Raw genomic sequence first — 17,008 nt, forward strand, 5'->3', positions numbered from 1 at the left:
ACACTTCCCATAATGCCGTGTCTTTAGACTGTGTCTTTTGTCTGATAAATGCCTTAGTATTTCACTTCACTGCTTTACATTTTCACCAGCAGACTTTTCATTATAAATTTTCTAATCTCAAGCCGAGATAACCATGATGCATTAGACTTTGGAACGATCCAAATGGCTTTCTTTATTGCAGTCATTATGTAAAGTAAAAAAAATACCGCGCCTCTCTTATCTCAGTACAATGACACAGCATGATTACCCACAGCACGCATATTGGAAATAATCCTTCTTAGGCAGAGCTGCCTGATCATGTTTGATTTGCTGAAATGTGGAGACAGTTTGGAGAGTTTGCTCCACAGACATTAGCTCAGAGTTTCAGATGGTTTAACTAACTAATAGAGAACTACTAACTCTACTTTTTGTTCTTCAGAATTCGATGTTTTAATTTTGGTTTGACAATGCTCATAAATACACTGTGTGAAAAAGTTATTGACTTCCTGTAAATGGAGATGGGAGGAGACAAGATTGTTCATGTGACCCAAATGCATGGAAACAGGGAAGCTGACGTTCGGTGAGTCACTTTAGACTCTGTTGAGCCAACTGAAGACTGAACCAGAGTGAGTGTTAATCCAACATTTTTATGATTTTACTGTCAAAATCTCTGAGTATGTCTCCTCTGTGTGGACTGTTTTGAAGGAAATGTTAGAATGAAGTGTGATTCATTTGTGGCTACAAGTTTTGATTGACATTAAAGAAAAGAAAGGAAAAGAAAAGAAAACTGGCCAGGTTAAGAATTGGCTGGTGTCATTACTGCATAGTGTGACTCAAACCTGTGACGCCACTGTGTCGTAGTCTCCATGTGTGCCACAATTATTTGTACCAAATCTAAACTTTTAAAAAACACAAGTAACCCAATCTAAACAACCCATCATCAGCTCTCTTGAATAAAAGGCTTTTACTGTGAAGTAGCAGCAGGAAGTGTTGAGTTTGTATGAATGACAAACTATGGGCGCATCAGTTTGTGTTTAAAAAGAGAATATTTCTGAAAACATTGTTTTTATTACAAACCGGATGTTGAATTCAGACGTAAAGATTTCACAGTTCTCTGTGGCCAGCTGAGGCTCTAGATGGTGTTCACCCAATGTTTAATAATTAGTTTGTTTCTGCAGAGGAGCAGCTTTCCTGCTGTGTCTTGGCTAAGAATGTCCTGAAGGATCCAGTCTCTACCAGCTGTGGCCAGTGGTTCTCTGCAGACAGTTCTTCAACTCAAACTGGGACCAGTCTCCTTCATCCCAAGACTCCTTCGGTCCCCAGTGAACTGCAGACAGCACGGTAAAAGTAAGACTGTACATCTAGTCCACTACATTACTACATTTCATTACATTTTGTTATGGTGGACTGCATTCTGCATGAGCCTCAGAAGTCGTCTGGCAAATCAGGCAGACCACCCATGAGTAAGCTGCAGTTGATGAGATCTTCCTCGGGTAGGAAACAGTTCTGAGCCATTACCAGGGCTGTAGCCAGTGTTTTTTTTAGAAACGCTGAGATCAAATGATGCTAGGGCCAAAGAAAAATTGGTCAAGAATTCAATTCAAGTCACAAATAAGGCCAATTTTGAGAATGACTCTTGAAGTTGAAATCGCCGCCACTGTCAGACAAATTGAGTAGAGGAGCACAACTTAAGTAACTTTGCTTTTTGGAGCCAGGAACACTTCTTACCGAATGTCCTGGAGCTGGACTTCTCGACTTCGTCATATATTCTTAAATTGATCGCCTTATACTGGTAATGAAAATACTCACCAGATTGGAAAATTTCCTCTCTTTTTTCTCGCAATTTTTCTCTCTTTTTTAGTGAGTCGTGCTCTGCAGGAGGTTTTTGAAGAACATAAGCTCAGTCTGAGGAGGAGGTATGAATGCGTGACTGAAGGAACTGATGAAACAGGAAGTGGATGCCTCCTCAGCAGGATCTACACCGAGCTCCTCATCACAGTGGAACACAGCGAAGATGTTAATACCCAACATGAGATGAGGCAGATTGAGACAGATTCCAAGACCATCCACGACACTCCGATCAAGTGTCATGACATCTTTAAAGTCCAGCCTGACCAAGAGAGACGCATCAGAGTCGTTCTAATGAACGGCATTGCTGGCATTGGGAAAACCCTCTCAGTGCAGAAGTTTGCTCTGGACTGGGCGGAGGGCTTGGAAAACAAAGAAGTCACTCTGGTGGTTCCACTTTCGTTCAGAGAGTTGAACTTGATCAGAGATGATCAGTACAGTCTTCTCATGCTTCTCCATGTTTTCCACCCAGCATTGCAGAAGGTCACAGCAGAGCAGCTCGCTGTCTGTAAACCTTTGTTCATCTTTGACGGTCTGGAAGAAAGCAAATTCTCACTGGATTTCCACAACAATGAGGTTGTGTCTGATGTCACACAGAAGTCATCAGTCAACATGCTGTTGACCAACCTTATCAAAGGGGATCTGCTTCCCTCGGCTCAGGTCTGGATAACTTCCAGACCTGCAGCAGCCAATCAGATCCCTCCTACATGTGTTGACAGGCTAACTGAAGTGCAAGGCTTTACTGATGCCAAGAAAGAGGAGTACTTCAGGAGACGATTTAGTGATGAACAGACGTCCAGCAGTATCATCTCACAAGTCAAGGCATCTAAGAGCCTCAACATCATGTGTCTAACCCCACTCTTCTGCTGGATCACTGCCACAGTTCTGGAGAACATGCTGGCTACAGACCAGAGAGGAGAGCTGCCCAAGACTGCGACTGACCTGTACTCACAATTCCTTCTCGTTCAGACAAAGAGGAAGAAGCAGAAGTATGATGAGGGACGTGAGAGGGGTCAACAGGAGCTGACGAAGGTTGACAAGGAAGTTCTTCTGAAGCTGGGGAGGCTGGCGTTTGAACACCTGGAAAAAGTAAACATGATGTTCTACAAAGAAGACCTGGAGCAGTTTGGTCTTGATGTCACAGAGGCCTTGGTGGACTCGGGGATTTGTACAGAGATCTTCAAAAGAGAGTGTCTGATCTTCCAGAAACCAGTCTATTGCTTTGTCCATCAGAGCATTCAGGAGTTTATGGCTGCAGTCTACATGTTCCACTGTTACACAAATGGAAACACAACAACGCTGAAGGATTTCTTGCAAGATTTGGATGATGATAATAATGACAAGGACAATGACCATTATTTATCCCTGGATAACTTCCTGTATAGCAACTTGGAGAAGTCACTAAAAAGCAAAAATGGCCACTTGGACCTATTTGTTCGCTTCCTTTATGGTCTTTCTCTAAAGTCCAGCCAGAAGCTCTTAGAAGGCCTTCTGGGTCAGACAGAGGAGAGTCCAGAAATCATCCAGAGAGCTACTAACAACCTAAAAAACAAGAAGTTAAGCACTTCTCCTGACAGAAGCATCAACATCTTCCACTGTCTGATGGAGATGAATGACCACTCAGTTCATGTGGGGATCCAAGAGTTTCTGAAGTCAGAGAACAGATCAGAGAAGGAACTCTCCAAGATCCACTGCTCAGTTCTAGCCAACATGCTGCAGATGTCAGAGGAGGTTCTGGATGAGTTCCTCCTACACGAGTGCAACACAACATTGGAGGGACGATGGAGACTGATTCCAGCAGTGAAGAACTGCAGAAAGGCTGTGTGAGTCCAGATGTGGTTTTTATCATTGTGTTGTTTAGGCATGTTTTGACATTTGAACAGGAAGAGTTTAAGTTTCAAACCACAAAACCTGTAATCGGTGGCTGACCAAATCATGCTGACCATCTGAGCTCCAGTCTGTAACGTAAACGGATAAGTTCTCCAAAAATTAAAAAAAAAAAGAAAAAAAAAGAAAAAGAAAGCGTTGGTCATTGTTCACCTCACAGTAAAACAGTGTTTCTCAGCTACAGCCATTACCTTTTGGTGTGGATCAAGATAAAGGGACATATCCAGGAATTATGCTCACTTTCTTTAATGTTTTAGTAAGAGTAATGTGTAGTCGACTGTGCCAGTTTATTTTTCAGTGGCATAAGTACTAATTCTTTAATGTGCAAAATGTACAGTCTATTTTTTTATACATATGTGTCAGATTTTATCATAATTTAAGTTTTCTATTGTCTCTCATTACAGACTTGGCTGTGAGCTGTCAGAGACACATTATGAAATTGTTGCCTCAGCTCTGAAGTCCAACCCCTCCCACCTGAGAGAGCTGGACCTGATTAACGACAAGCTGCAGGGCTCAGAATTGAAGCTGTTGTCAGGTGGACTGGAGAGTCCGAACTGTAAACTTGAGACTCTGAGGTCAATTCATGTATTCCGCTTTCACATTAGAGCCCTTACTGAAGTAAATGATCTGAATCCATCTTACAACAATAAGCTACACATTTACAACCTAAACACTTCTGATTAGATCATAGATAGGTTTTTTATCAACATTATTTACTCTCTATACAGAGTGGCTTTCTGCAGTGTGTCAGAGATCTGCTGTTCTCTGGCCTCAGCTCTGAAGTCCAACCCATCCCATCTGAGAGAGCTGGACCTGTCTCACAACATGCTGCAGGACTCAGAAGTGAAGCTGTTGTCAGTTGGACTGGAGAGTCCAAACTGTAAACTTGAGACTCTGAGGTCAGTTCCTGTATTTTGCTTTCACACAATTTGCATATAGTACTTACACACTTTAAGTACATTTTACTTTTAGTGTATATTTACAGAGGTAAAATGAAACATATGCATCAGTGCACTGGTAATTAAACCACACACATCAGTTAAACAATGAGATGATTTCAAGCAGAAAGGTGTCTATAGTGTCAATTTATTCTTTATTCAGACTGAGCTCCTGCAGTTTGTCAGAGATCAGCTGTGCTTTTCTGGCATTGTCATTACAGACTTTGTGGCTGTCAGCTGTCAGAGACTCATTGTGAAATCATTGCCTCAGCTCTGAAGTCCAATCCCTCCCATCTGAGAGTGCTGGACCTGAGTAACAACGACCTGCTGGATTCAGGAGTAAAGCAGCTGTGTGGTTTTCTGGAGAGTCCTCACTGCAGGCTTGAGACACTAATGTGAGACAGTTGGGGAGGGTGGACAGTAGGGAAGGGTGGAACATTGTCTTCTAAAGTTACATCATTTATTCTTTATTCAGATTTCAAAACTGTGAATTTACGGAGATCGGCTGTGCTTCTCTGGGCTGTGCTCTGATGTCCAACCCCTCCCATATGAGAGAGCTGGTCCTATGTATTAACGAGCTGCAGGATTCAGGAGTGAAGCTGCTTTGTGATTTTCTGTCAAGTCCATACTGTAGACTGGAGAAATTGTGGTTAGTTCACTTACTTTCTGTTACTGTTGTATGTCTTCTATGTTTAATTAACTTCTAATGTATGTTCAATCATGTTGAATTTCCATTGTTCATGTTTTTGTATTTCTTTTAAGTTTGTCCATAGTCACAGTTGATTTCTATTTCTTAAAATCTGTTAAAATGTTGCTAGTTTGAGTATATTAATGGTTAGATTTTTTGTTAAATGCTCACATCTGTATTTAGAATCCCCTTTTCTTTTAAGTTGATAAGATATGTTGCTGTAGTAGGCTACAGATATTTATTTGGTTTCTGTTAATTTCAATGTGTTTTTGACAATTAGTGTCTGATTACAAACTTATAAACTTGATCAGCAGCATGATATTAATCTGTGTTGGCATGAACTGGTATACGAAGGTTGCAGTGACATTTGTCAGATGTCTGTTGAAGGCTGACATGATGTTGATCCATGTTAACAGAATGGAAAAATGACACTTTAATGATTAGGACATTTCAATTCTGATCACATCTGAATAGATTATATATTGATTTTTATCTTCATCATTTACTCAGGTTGACTCGTTGCAGTTTGTCAGAGATCTGCTGTGCTCCTCTGGCCTCAGCGCTCAAGTCCAACCAATCCCATCTGAAGGAGCTGGATCTGAGTGACAATGACCTGCAGGATTCAGGAGTGGAGATATTGTGTGGTTTCCTGGAGAGTCCACACTGTCAACTGGAGAGACTGAGGTCAGACATCCTTTTATTTCACATCTGTGCTGAGACAAGTGTGACATGAAAGTTATGGTTAGACTAATCAGAAGACATTGGACTGATATTACACTGACGATCCTTCGTAATCAGGACTCCACTATCCTGAAAGAAATATTGTGGATGTGTTTTGTTCACATTTACCCAAGCATCTGTGGAAGCTTTTTGATCTTTATTTGAACCTTAAATCATTCCACCTGGGTCTTTATTTGTGTTTGGTGGCACAACATGAGTTGGTATAGAAGGGCAAAGTCCCTCCCCTTCTGGTGGACCACCATGGGACCTTTTTTCTAAAAAAAAATGTACAGTTGTGATAATTATTTTCAATCACGTTTGAATTGTCTTTATTCACATCGGCCGTTTTCTAAACCTTCTTTAGCTCTGAAGAGAATATTAAGCAAGAACATTGTCTTTTAAAGTGTTTTTTTTAAATTGTTTATTCAGATTGTGGCACTCCTGTATATCAGCGAACGGCTGTGCTTCTTTGGCCTTTGCATTGAAGTCCAACCCCTCCCATCTGAGAGAGCTGCTGCTGAATAACAACACAATGCAAGATTCAGGAGTGGAGCAGCTTTGTGATTTTCTGGAGAGTCCAGGCTGCAGACTGGAAACTCTTGAGTCAGTTCAAAGAACATCTGTTATGTTCATTATTTTTTAACATTTTGTGTTTACATTTTTTATCCTGCATCCTGTCGGGTTCAGGTGTTTGAAGTTGCGATTTCTGAACTGCATTTTAAATACACTGAATGATTTCAAGCAGAAAGGTGTCTAAAGTAACATAATTTATTCTTTATTCAGACTGTGCTCTTGCAGTTTGTCAGAGATCAGCTGTGCTTTTCTGGCATCAGCTTTGAAGTCCAACCCCTCCCATCTGAAGAACCTGGACCTGAGTTATAATGACCTACCGGATGCAGGCGTGAAGCTGCTGTGTGGTTTTCTGGAGAGTCCACACTGTCGACTAGAGACTCTTAGGTCAGTTAAAAGACTCTACCAATTGAAACTGATTTCTCACTAGTCTAAACTTTGGCTTCAAATATATATAAGAAAGCATTTACTTTTGTTCATACATTCATGTTTCTTGTGCTAAATGTGGTGTGCATTCACAAAAGATGTCTGCTTCTCTAATAAACTGTAGTTTAGTCACATTTGTATATAGAAGATCCTCTGAACTAATATGTATTTAAAATGACAGTTACTATACTAAGTTTAAGGAGAAGCTTATTGTTGAAGATGCTGAACTTAATGTTTAAAACCAGACCACCTGTGATTGGATTATGAATTGTTTTTGATCTACATCATTTCTTTGTTCAGACTGATGTATTGTAGTTTGTCAGAGATCTGCTATGCCCACCTGGCCTCAGCTCTGAAGACCAACCCCTCCTGTCTGGCAGACCTGGACCTGAGTGGAAACGTCATCCTGAACTCTGAAGTAAAGCTGCTGCAGGACCATGTGGAGAATCCAATCTGTAGACTCCAGAATCTGAGGTCAGTAATGAGTTGGTTCAAGCTGGTTTCAGCAGTAGTGTACTGAAAACAGTCTCAAAGCAAAGATCCAGTATTTTCTGTAAACCTTTAACCTTCACTGTTGCTGCTTTTCCCATTGCATTCAAAAATACCAGGCAAAATCTATATCAAAATTCACCAAAGTTGAACTCTACTCGAAACAAAGATGGGAACTGGTGCAGTAACAGTTAACCATTAGCTAGCTAGAGTGTGGCATTGATCCGGTAATGTGTCTGCTACTCATTGATTTACTACTGCTGTGCAAAAATAGGATGAATTAGACTGAGAGCATTTTTTTTTAGATTTCTTTCTCGATAAATATCATGAATTCTTTAATCGTCCAGTGATGATGATACCACGACAGCTAGTGTCTGTAAACACTATTTTATGATTTCTCTCTTCATCTCATCTCTCTTCTTCTCTCATCAGGTGGGATCCATGTCAGTATGTGATTGAATAAACAGGACGCCATGGCTGTGTGGAGAAAGGATCAGTTGTTTTGCTGATGATGCAGAGAGCTTGAAACAGCAGCATCAGCTCGTCAGTGATGCAGTCTTAAGTGTCTTAAGACACAATGTCCACCATCATGCCCTTGTGTTTCTGTACGTATGACAGGGTGTGATCAGCATATCTGGATTGCTACACTGCTGCTCTTTCCTACACAGTCTCATCGAACACATTTACATTTCCAATTTTTACCTGATATTATCACATTGCCTTTTTGCGATTTACCTCATGGAGAAATAAAAGCATGGACACTGAAAATCTGGAGGGACTTCAGGCCATCTTTCTACGTTAAACAACATATTTGATGAACTTTGAACACAACATTTTTGATCTTCCCATCCCAAGCGTGATGGCAGAGGAACAATAGCTGTCATGTGATTGCCCGACCAAACAATCCAAGTCATCAGACTAAGAAGAGCACTGCTTCATTATCTGGCTGCGACTTGGGATGCCCTACTGCTAGACGTGCAGGCAGGAAATGAAGGGGTCGAGGCAAGGGGTGTATCAGGATCATGCCTCCTCCACTCCTTTATAGTTCATTCAATCACCTCCTCCTCCTGAAATCTGTCTTATTTTTATTAAGGCTTTTTAAATGTATTAAGATATTCTGGACCAAAGATGCTTCTGCAGTGTAGCTCTGTTTATGACAACATAACACCATGATAACACTAATTAAAATGATTTGTCTATTATGCTCTCTACTGCAGCTCCACCTTGTGGAATGACAGAGAATTTCAGTCATTTTCCACATTTTTTTTTTTTTTTTTAAATTAAGGTACCTAGTTTGTAGCAGTCCCATTGTTATTTTCTTTGTTTTGTGCTGGTTTTCCAAATCCCTCTGGACTAATTGAAGGGGATTCAGATCACCTGTGCACAGGGTGGAGGAGACTGACTCCTGATTGAGGAGTGGAAGCAGCTTGGAGCATTCCCATCCCAGCCAATCAGGGTGTGACAAAACCCTTTTGTGAAGGCTTAAAAAAGGTGGGGGATGGCACCCAGGTGGCCTTTGCACTCATTCTGAATTGGTTCCTGACTCACTGAGTAACTCAGGTCATTGGAGTGCCAGCTAGATTCTCTGGTCTGTTTAGGCCCAATTGTGTTTCCTTGGCTGCTCTGAAATTGTGTTTGTTGTTTCACCCCTATACACCTGGTGCTTGTTCATTCACTTTGATTTTGCCCTGAAGAGGCATTAGTTTATTTTGATCACTGAAGTATCTGACATCTCCTCTAGAATCACATTTGTTTGTTTTTTTTATTAGTTTTTTGTATTTTTATGCAGGTTGGGCTTGTAAGAATTTTACTGCCAGTACTGCCGTGAGTTGATGTGAAAAATCAGCATCCAGCATGCAAGCTTGAAGACCTCTCTAAAGTTTCCAGTTTTTACCTCCAATACCAGACCTTTCTCCCAGTTTAACAGCTAATCGTTCATGACACACAGAAACAAGAAGATAAAACATGTAGAAAGTTTTGGAGAGTTAACCCAAACAACTGTCTGTCTCACATTGTCATTCTATCATTAGCAAAGAAGATTTTCCTGTGAGTACCAACAGCATCCTTATGCAGGAAAAGGACGGTGAACTAACCACCACAGGTGCACTCGTACATGTCAGTCACTCATCTTTGTTATCCATAAATGTTTGCTACCCTTTTTTTTTATATGTGCGTATATGATTGACATACTGGATGTATCGAACATTACAAACAGGCCTCCACTTCTACTTGTGAGTATTTTCCAGATGGCAAGAATGACGTGTAATGACAAATACATGGAAAATAAGTCAAACTTTATTTATTCATTAGTTTTGTGAACATGAACAATAAAATGTGTTGGCACAGTGAATTGAAAAATTGCACATCTTAAGGACTTTGGAGTATCTAATGTTTTTTGATTAAAACATTCAACTGAAATTGTGCAACTGCCTTCATTACTGGTTCTTCAGCAGGACAGCCTGCTCATTAGGCACTGATGCACTTTTATTAATTGTAAACAAGGATCTGTTCTGTGTATACACACTGATTAGAAGTATTTAACTTTTGGCAGGACACACAACATTTCATAAAGGAGATTGGCACCAGTCAGGGCAGTGTTCCCTGTTGATGGAAAAAAAAAATATATAAATAATGGTTGGAATTTAACAAAAATAAGATAATTTGACAAGAAGTGATGTGTGAAACATAAGTACCTGTGGTGTCATAGGGAGGAGACACCTCCACTAGATCACATCCAACCAGGTTCAGACCACGGCAGCCTCGAATAATCTCGACTCCCTAGATCCAACCGAGAAAAAAGGAAGTTTATTAGTGTTCATACAGCTGAGAAGATAAGTGCAGAGAATTGACTCCTCCTGCATGTTATATGTGTGGAACATGTGTAGTATATTTGTAAGATGAAGACAGAAGTGTTCACCTGAATGGGAGTGAGCCCTGCTATCTCCGGCGTGCCTGTTCCGGGGGCGAAGCCGGGGTCAAGAGCATCGATGTCAAAACTGAGATACACTGGACCGCTGCCCATCTGAGCCCTGACCTCAGCCATCAGGGGAGCCAGAGATTTGAACCAACACTCTTCCACTTGTACCACACGGAAACCCTGCTCAATGTAAACACCTGGGTTGATCATTGAAAGACAACCATCCTCTTTTTTTTTTTTTTGCTTGAAACTGACACTTTAAAAGGATTGACACTGTCTCATATCACAAAGTGATCTTAACATATCTACACCTAGCTGACTAAATGACTCTTTGAGCTGAGCTACAAAACACACCATCCTTGCTCACCCAGTTGTTTTAATTGTTACATTTAATAATTAGACATTTTTGGAAATACAGTTCTTCAGTTTCTTACTGAGAGTCACTTCAACCAACAGCTACTTAGCTTAACTAGAACCACAAGTCACTACATTCAGTCAAGTCTTATGTCATCTAACAAGAACTCCAGTTTTCTACCTGCGCACGGCTCCATTCATATGAATCTGCAGAGTAGCCGGTGCCACGCAGGCCGATCTGGACGACTCTCTTACAGTCCAGCAGCCCCTCCTCCACGCAGCGTCTGAATGGAGTCCCGTGTCCGATTTTCTCCCCCAACACCACGTCGCTGGTGTCGGCGTGGGCATCCACATGGACCAGACCCACTGGGCCATGCCTGACGAAATATTACAGAAGGAACATTGAATGAGGGGCAGTATGTGTCAGCAGCCTGCACTCAACTTTAAACAACTTTTTTCTGCTCTGGTGTTTTTTTTCACTGCATTTAAATTCAGTGATTTAGTGATAAAAACTTCTGTAGATCGATGATTTTCTCTTGAAGTAACTTTCAAACCAACTATTTCAAAGATTTGCAGTTTAAAGCTTTCAAAATTCAAATATATTTGATGTATTTTCAATTATTTGGGCTGCATGTTTGCACTAGTGGTTACTGGTTTTATCTGTGGTCTTTTAACAGTGTGATTAATACAAGTGTTTTCCTTAAAACACCTGCAGCAACCCGGTGAAGCGTGGCCTACTTACTTCTCGGCAACAGCTTGCAGGATCGGATATGCGATTGTGTGATCGCCACCTGCAGACGACAAAACCTCCTTTTTTATATCTGACCCTTGATCAAACAATTTTATAAGGCTATCCACACAGGTAATAATTGCACAGACGCTGCACAGCTCGCTTTGATTGTTATAAAGACAATGGATGATTTATCTCGACTGTCCGTCTAGAAGGTAAAAAATTATCTAGACATGTTTTTCATTCTTCCTCCCGTCACTCTCACCCATAGTCAGAGGAATACAGCCGGTAGCCAGGACCTTTCTGTAGGCCTCCCTGATGCGTTTGCAGGTGTCCTTCAGGTCGTACACGTTCACGTTCACGTCCCCGATATCGGCCACCATGATGGAATCATACGGTCCTGCCCTGGTGCCGCTGTTGTACGATCTCAGCATGGCAGACTCCACTCTGATCTGCCTCGGACCAAACCTGCAGTGGAGGAGGGAATCGTTTCATTTCAGCGTTGCAGCCGTTTGAACGTTAAGCTGTGAACTCAGTTTTGGACTGTAACTCGACTTTAATCCTATAAGTACATTTTCCTGCCAACATGCTTATTACATAAGTTAGACTTTAAATGCAATTTCTTAACTTGTATTGAGGTATTTCATGGTGTGGCATTAGAACTTGAACACTTCCTCTACCAGTGTAACACAGTGGTGCTAGAAGTAATCTGTTACACATTAAAGTATCACTAACTAATAGTGATACTTGAACTAATATACTACTTTAATAACTTGAAGAACCAAAAGAAAACTGTCTTCTTATGTAGAACGGTCCATTTCAAAATCGTATACTTTAGATTACTGGATTATAAAAAATTCTACCAGAAATTAAAAATTCTGTCAAGTTTTAAAGTCCACAAGACATTTTTTCAATGATCCATGCTTGATGTCGTATCAGAGCTGGCTACATTAGGAGATGAAGTAAGCATAACTTTCTCAAATTTTCAGTGAAATAACTCAAAATAAATGCTACATTTCAACTGGAGAGTTCCTGTCTGTCGATGTTTAACAACTGGCAACAAAATCCAGCCGATACCGAGGGAGGCGAGGAAACAGTTAAAATGTGTCATCAGTCTGTGTCAAATATCATGTCAGTTTTGTATTTTATTTATTACAAATTACTTACATAACTATTTTGTGTTTTATTTGCATATATTTGAAAAGCAAGTGTCTGTTTATTGTCTTTGTGCTTACCTCTGATTGTCTATTATTATAATTTTTAATCGGTTAAATTCTCAACGGCGATTAACCGATTAATGATTAACATCTCTATACTGGACAATATCAACTGCGCTCTTGTCTCTTCTTGCAGTCATGTTTAGGTCTACTTATCTCCAGCATCAACAGGCCTGCTCGTTACAGTTTCCACGGAGGGGAACAGCACCTGGCTCCGGGTCGGTTGGAGGTCCCGGTGTCTATCGGGACCCCGATGAAAGCCGCGTCGAGCCCGTCCGCTGTCTCCTGGAAGGGCAGCTTGGCCATGGTGGGGATCCCCGACACCCTCGCAACAAACTCGGCGCTCGGTGGCACATTGAAGCGTTTTCCTGAAGACTTTCTGCTGGGATTCACGCACACGGACAAAGTTTGTGGCGTCCGGAGAGAGAAGAAGTCCGCTGCAGACGGAGAAATGACCCGGCGGGTGACAGAAGTGAAGTTCTTCCACAGTGGAAACATGTCTGTCAGGTTTAACGCGCAGCTGAGTGAGCAGCAGAGAGACGGACTTCTGCTGCTGCCTTCACTGGCTCCTTCAAAGCTAGTAATATTCATAACTGTGTTAAAGCCCACAAGAGAAGTGTCCAGTTTCTGATAACCTGGTCGCACGTTACCGTCATAAATGCATCTTTGATTACGATATAAATGTTAGGAAGAATCACAACATCTCCACTATGCATGTTTTGCATTTTTCGTGTCGGGTCGGACTTGTGGTTTATGAAAGTTCCGACCTGGTTCTGTGGAGCATGAATGCAGCAAGACCATAAGTCCACTTCAGGTCAGGTGGGAGGGGCGAGCAGCTGTACGGAAGATCGTTGCTGTCAGAAGAAAAACACGAGAGGAGGAAGATTTTTTTTTTTTTTTTTTGTTTTCATTTCATCATGCACTTCAAGAAAAAAGAGGAAATGTCGACAGAATGGTCGTAAAGTCGAGAATAAGGTTGAAATGCAATTTTGTGAATGATGTCCACATGTTGATTAAGTAAGAAATACATAATCCCCCCCACCCCCCCGCCCCCCCCCCCCAAAAAAAATAAATAAATAAATAAACCAGATAAACTGAATAAACAAACTGGCCTTAAAGGACAACACAGTTTCACACTGTTAGTTACTTACTTGTATTATCACCTCATTAATGTTGTAAATGTTGGTGTAAATATAAGTGTGGCTCGTATCTGAGCTACATTATCTCTGAACTCCAGTGGTTCTGGGTGTGAAACAGTTACTGGACTGACGGAGGAGGTTTTTTTTTTTTTATTTTTTTTTTATTTTTTTTTATGTGCGCACTTCACCTGTCCTCCTCCAGAGGCAGAGCGCGTGGCGCACCAGCAGATCCGCCCCAGACCGAGAGACAGCCGCACACCTCAGACACAGACGCTCCTGAAGGCTTGTCTCATTACATAGCATAATATCGACAAGCCACCATGGTAAGTGATTGAATTTTTGACACATTTCTACGCATTTTGCATCCAGATTTTTTTTCATGCATTGAGGGTCTGCGTCGTGTCTTGTACGAGAAGCGAAGGGGAGGAAAGTAGGTCGCGCCTGGTAAATTTCTCCATCGTTGCACTGCTCTGTCGTCTTGCCGTATTCTGCAGCCTCTGATGACTAGAAAGCCTGTTAGTTTTATCTTTAATATTATTAATATTCCGCTTGTAAGACCAAACCACCTGTTTTTTTTCTCCCCCTTCTCTTATTCCTTCGCATTCCCGCATCGCAAACGCCCCAAATCCTCTCCGTTACAATCAGCTTAGACTCTGTCACTTGACCACCGGTATTCACACTGATATTGTCAACCCATTGTTCTCACCAACTATGCAGCCATTTTGTCTAAATATTTATTACATCAGTTTAATGCTCCATGTTCTGAAAAAAATAAAAATAAATCATAATAGTATGAAATGATGAATTACTTTCTGTGCCAGATTTGTGAGCTAAATCAAACAAAGCCGTCTCTTCCCAGCCTACATATAATAGAAAATAATAGAATAAAATGGAAAAAAATGTAATAAAATACAAAATATTTTTTTTTAAATTGGCACATCTCTTCAGTGAGGATGACAAAGTGGTCTTTTTAAAGAGGCAGCACCCTGCCAAACGTCTGACCTAGATAATCCTCTCTCTACAGTAATCCTGTGTGCAAGAGACACAGTCTTATGTCGCAGCTGAAAATGCATGGCCTCCCCTGTAACAATGCAACAGAGGTGTTCCCAAACAGGCCCTTCCATGCAAGATGGAGAGAATCAGGCTATTTGACTCAGTTTGTGCTGATCCATAGCATTTCATCTAAAGGTCGTCAAGACAAAAAAATAGCTTGTTATGGATTCTTGGCATCCACGTTTGAAGGGCACAATTGTTTTATTTTGGCCCTGTCTGAGTCCTCCGTTTTAATTAGCAGCAGTCCTTGTGGAAAATCTGCTTCCTTCGTCCGATTCAGCTCCTGTAATCCAAATCTTCTTTGTCCGCATCCCAGCGTGAGTGTATCTCCATCCACGTGGGTCAGGCCGGTGTCCAGATTGGCAACGCCTGCTGGGAGCTTTACTGCCTGGAACATGGCATCCAGCCGGACGGTCAGATGCCCAGTGATAAAGCCATCGGAGGTGGAGACGACTCCTTCAACACCTTCTTCAGTGAGACTGGAGCTGGGAAGCACGTCCCCAGAGCTGTCTTTGTGGACCTGGAGCCCACTGTCATCGGTAAACTCTCATTAAATATAGATAAAATGTTTTTCTCTCTTGGTTTAATTTGGTCAAACCCTCAAGTCATTTGTGACTGACTCCTTAGATGAGGTGCGCACTGGTACCTACCGCCAGCTGTTCCACCCTGAGCAGCTGATCACTGGTAAGGAGGATGCTGCCAACAACTACGCCCGTGGACACTACACCATCGGCAAAGAGATCATCGACTTGGTTCTTGACAGGATCCGCAAACTGGTGGGGAACTCCACACCTTATTTTGATTGAATATCAAATTATATGATTGTATTTTATGTGATAATCATCTTTCCCTCTCTGTCCCCAGGCTGACCAGTGCACTGGCCTTCAGGGCTTCCTGGTGTTCCACAGCTTCGGAGGTGGCACCGGCTCTGGTTTCACCTCCCTGCTGATGGAGCGTCTGTCTGTCGACTACGGCAAGAAGTCCAAGCTGGAGTTCTCCATCTACCCAGCTCCCCAGGTGTCCACCGCTGTGGTGGAGCCCTACAACTCCATCCTCACCACCCACACCACCCTGGAGCACTCTGACTGTGCCTTCATGGTAGATAACGAGGCCATCTACGATATCTGCCGTAGGAACCTCGATATCGAGCGTCCCACATACACCAACCTGAACAGGCTGATCAGTCAGATTGTGTCCTCCATCACTGCCTCCCTTCGTTTTGATGGTGCCCTCAATGTTGATCTGACAGAGTTCCAGACCAACTTGGTGCCATATCCCCGTATCCACTTCCCTCTGGCCACTTATGCCCCTGTCATCTCTGCTGAGAAGGCTTACCATGAGCAGCTCTCAGTGGCTGAAATCACCAACGCATGCTTCGAGCCCGCCAATCAGATGGTGAAATGTGACCCTCGCCACGGCAAGTACATGGCTTGCTGCCTCTTGTATCGTGGTGATGTGGTGCCCAAAGATGTGAATGCTGCCATTGCCACCATCAAAACCAAGCGCTCCATCCAGTTTGTGGACTGGTGCCCCACTGGTTTCAAGGTTGGCATCAACTACCAGCCGCCCACTGTAGTTCCTGGTGGAGATCTGGCCAAGGTCCAGAGGGCTGTATGCATGCTGAGCAACACCACTGCTATTGCAGAGGCCTGGGCTCGGCTCGACCACAAGTTTGATCTGATGTACGCCAAGCGTGCGTTCGTCCACTGGTATGTGGGTGAGGGTATGGAGGAGGGAGAGTTCTCTGAGGCCAGAGAGGACATGGCAGCTCTGGAGAAGGATTATGAGGAGGTTGGAGTCGACTCCATTGAGGGTGAGGGTGAGGAGGAGGGAGAGGAATATTAAAAGGGACAGAAAAGCACAAAAGTTAAACTGGAAACAAATGGTTTCATTTGTCTTAAAATCATTTCAAACAGAAATGTTTGTCTAAATACCAGTTTGGCTGCTCAGAGTAATAATATTCAAATACCAGCTTTGCTCTGTCTTAAATAAAACTCTTGCAATGTCAAATTGTTTGTGGGTATTTTTTTTGACAATGCTGACAAATTAACTT

The 17,008-nt window shown here is 42.1% G+C and overlaps 3 protein-coding genes across 3 annotated transcripts; 2 read left to right on the forward strand and 1 right to left on the reverse strand.

Annotated features, from left to right (window-relative positions):
• The first annotated feature begins 497 nt into the window (after positions 1-497).
• LOC119023529 (NACHT, LRR and PYD domains-containing protein 12-like) lies at positions 498-8,824 on the forward strand. Its single transcript, XM_037105543.1, has 12 exons — positions 498-559; positions 1,202-1,320; positions 1,841-3,650; positions 4,119-4,289; positions 4,443-4,613; positions 4,874-5,047; positions 5,128-5,301; positions 5,851-6,024; positions 6,490-6,663; positions 6,844-7,017; positions 7,357-7,530; positions 7,978-8,824. Exons 1-12 carry the CDS (start codon positions 498-500, stop codon positions 8,006-8,008), a joined length of 3,408 nt encoding a protein of 1,135 aa, XP_036961438.1. The 3' UTR covers positions 8,009-8,824.
• Positions 8,825-9,365: 541 nt separating this feature from the next.
• On the reverse strand, positions 9,366-13,318 carry agmat (agmatine ureohydrolase (agmatinase)). Its single transcript, XM_037104108.1, has 7 exons — positions 12,972-13,318; positions 11,812-12,014; positions 11,559-11,607; positions 10,998-11,193; positions 10,463-10,642; positions 10,239-10,323; positions 9,366-10,146 (listed from the first exon to the last, which is right to left on the reverse strand). The coding sequence occupies exons 1-7, from the start codon at positions 13,259-13,261 to the stop codon at positions 10,073-10,075; spliced, it is 1,077 nt and encodes a 358-aa protein (XP_036960003.1). The 5' UTR covers positions 13,262-13,318; the 3' UTR covers positions 9,366-10,072.
• Positions 13,319-14,078: 760 nt separating this feature from the next.
• LOC119022792 (tubulin alpha-1B chain) lies at positions 14,079-16,965 on the forward strand. Its single transcript, XM_037104107.1, has 4 exons — positions 14,079-14,225; positions 15,272-15,494; positions 15,583-15,731; positions 15,820-16,965. Exons 1-4 carry the CDS (start codon positions 14,223-14,225, stop codon positions 16,798-16,800), a joined length of 1,356 nt encoding a protein of 451 aa, XP_036960002.1. The 5' UTR covers positions 14,079-14,222; the 3' UTR covers positions 16,801-16,965.
• Positions 16,966-17,008: the final 43 nt, after the last annotated feature.

Source organism: Acanthopagrus latus, chromosome 7 (genome assembly GCF_904848185.1).
Source record: "Acanthopagrus latus isolate v.2019 chromosome 7, fAcaLat1.1, whole genome shotgun sequence".
NCBI lineage: Eukaryota > Metazoa > Chordata > Actinopteri > Spariformes > Sparidae > Acanthopagrus > Acanthopagrus latus.

Excerpts from the sequence above, each read along its gene's own strand:
- LOC119023529 (XM_037105543.1), top strand. The coding sequence starts at position 498 with ATGGGAGGAGACAAGATTGTTCATGTGACCCAAATGCATGGAAACAGG. Across the intron at positions 6,664-6,843 it reads TGCAGACTGGAAACTCTTGA|ACTGTGCTCTTGCAGTTTGT; the intron begins GTCAGTTCAAAG and ends TTCTTTATTCAG. Across the intron at positions 7,531-7,977 it reads TGTAGACTCCAGAATCTGAG|GTGGGATCCATGTCAGTATG; the intron begins GTCAGTAATGAG and ends TTCTCTCATCAG.
- agmat (XM_037104108.1), bottom strand. The coding sequence starts at position 13,261 with ATGTTTCCACTGTGGAAGAACTTCACTTCTGTCACCCGCCGGGTCATT. Across the intron at positions 12,015-12,971 it reads TCCAACCGACCCGGAGCCAG|GTTTGGTCCGAGGCAGATCA; the intron begins GTGCTGTTCCCC and ends CCTCCACTGCAG. Across the intron at positions 11,608-11,811 it reads CTGTATTCCTCTGACTATGG|GTGGCGATCACACAATCGCA; the intron begins GTGAGAGTGACG and ends TGTCGTCTGCAG.
- LOC119022792 (XM_037104107.1), top strand. Across the intron at positions 15,495-15,582 it reads CCTGGAGCCCACTGTCATCG|ATGAGGTGCGCACTGGTACC; the intron begins GTAAACTCTCAT and ends CTGACTCCTTAG. Across the intron at positions 15,732-15,819 it reads TTGACAGGATCCGCAAACTG|GCTGACCAGTGCACTGGCCT; the intron begins GTGGGGAACTCC and ends CTCTGTCCCCAG.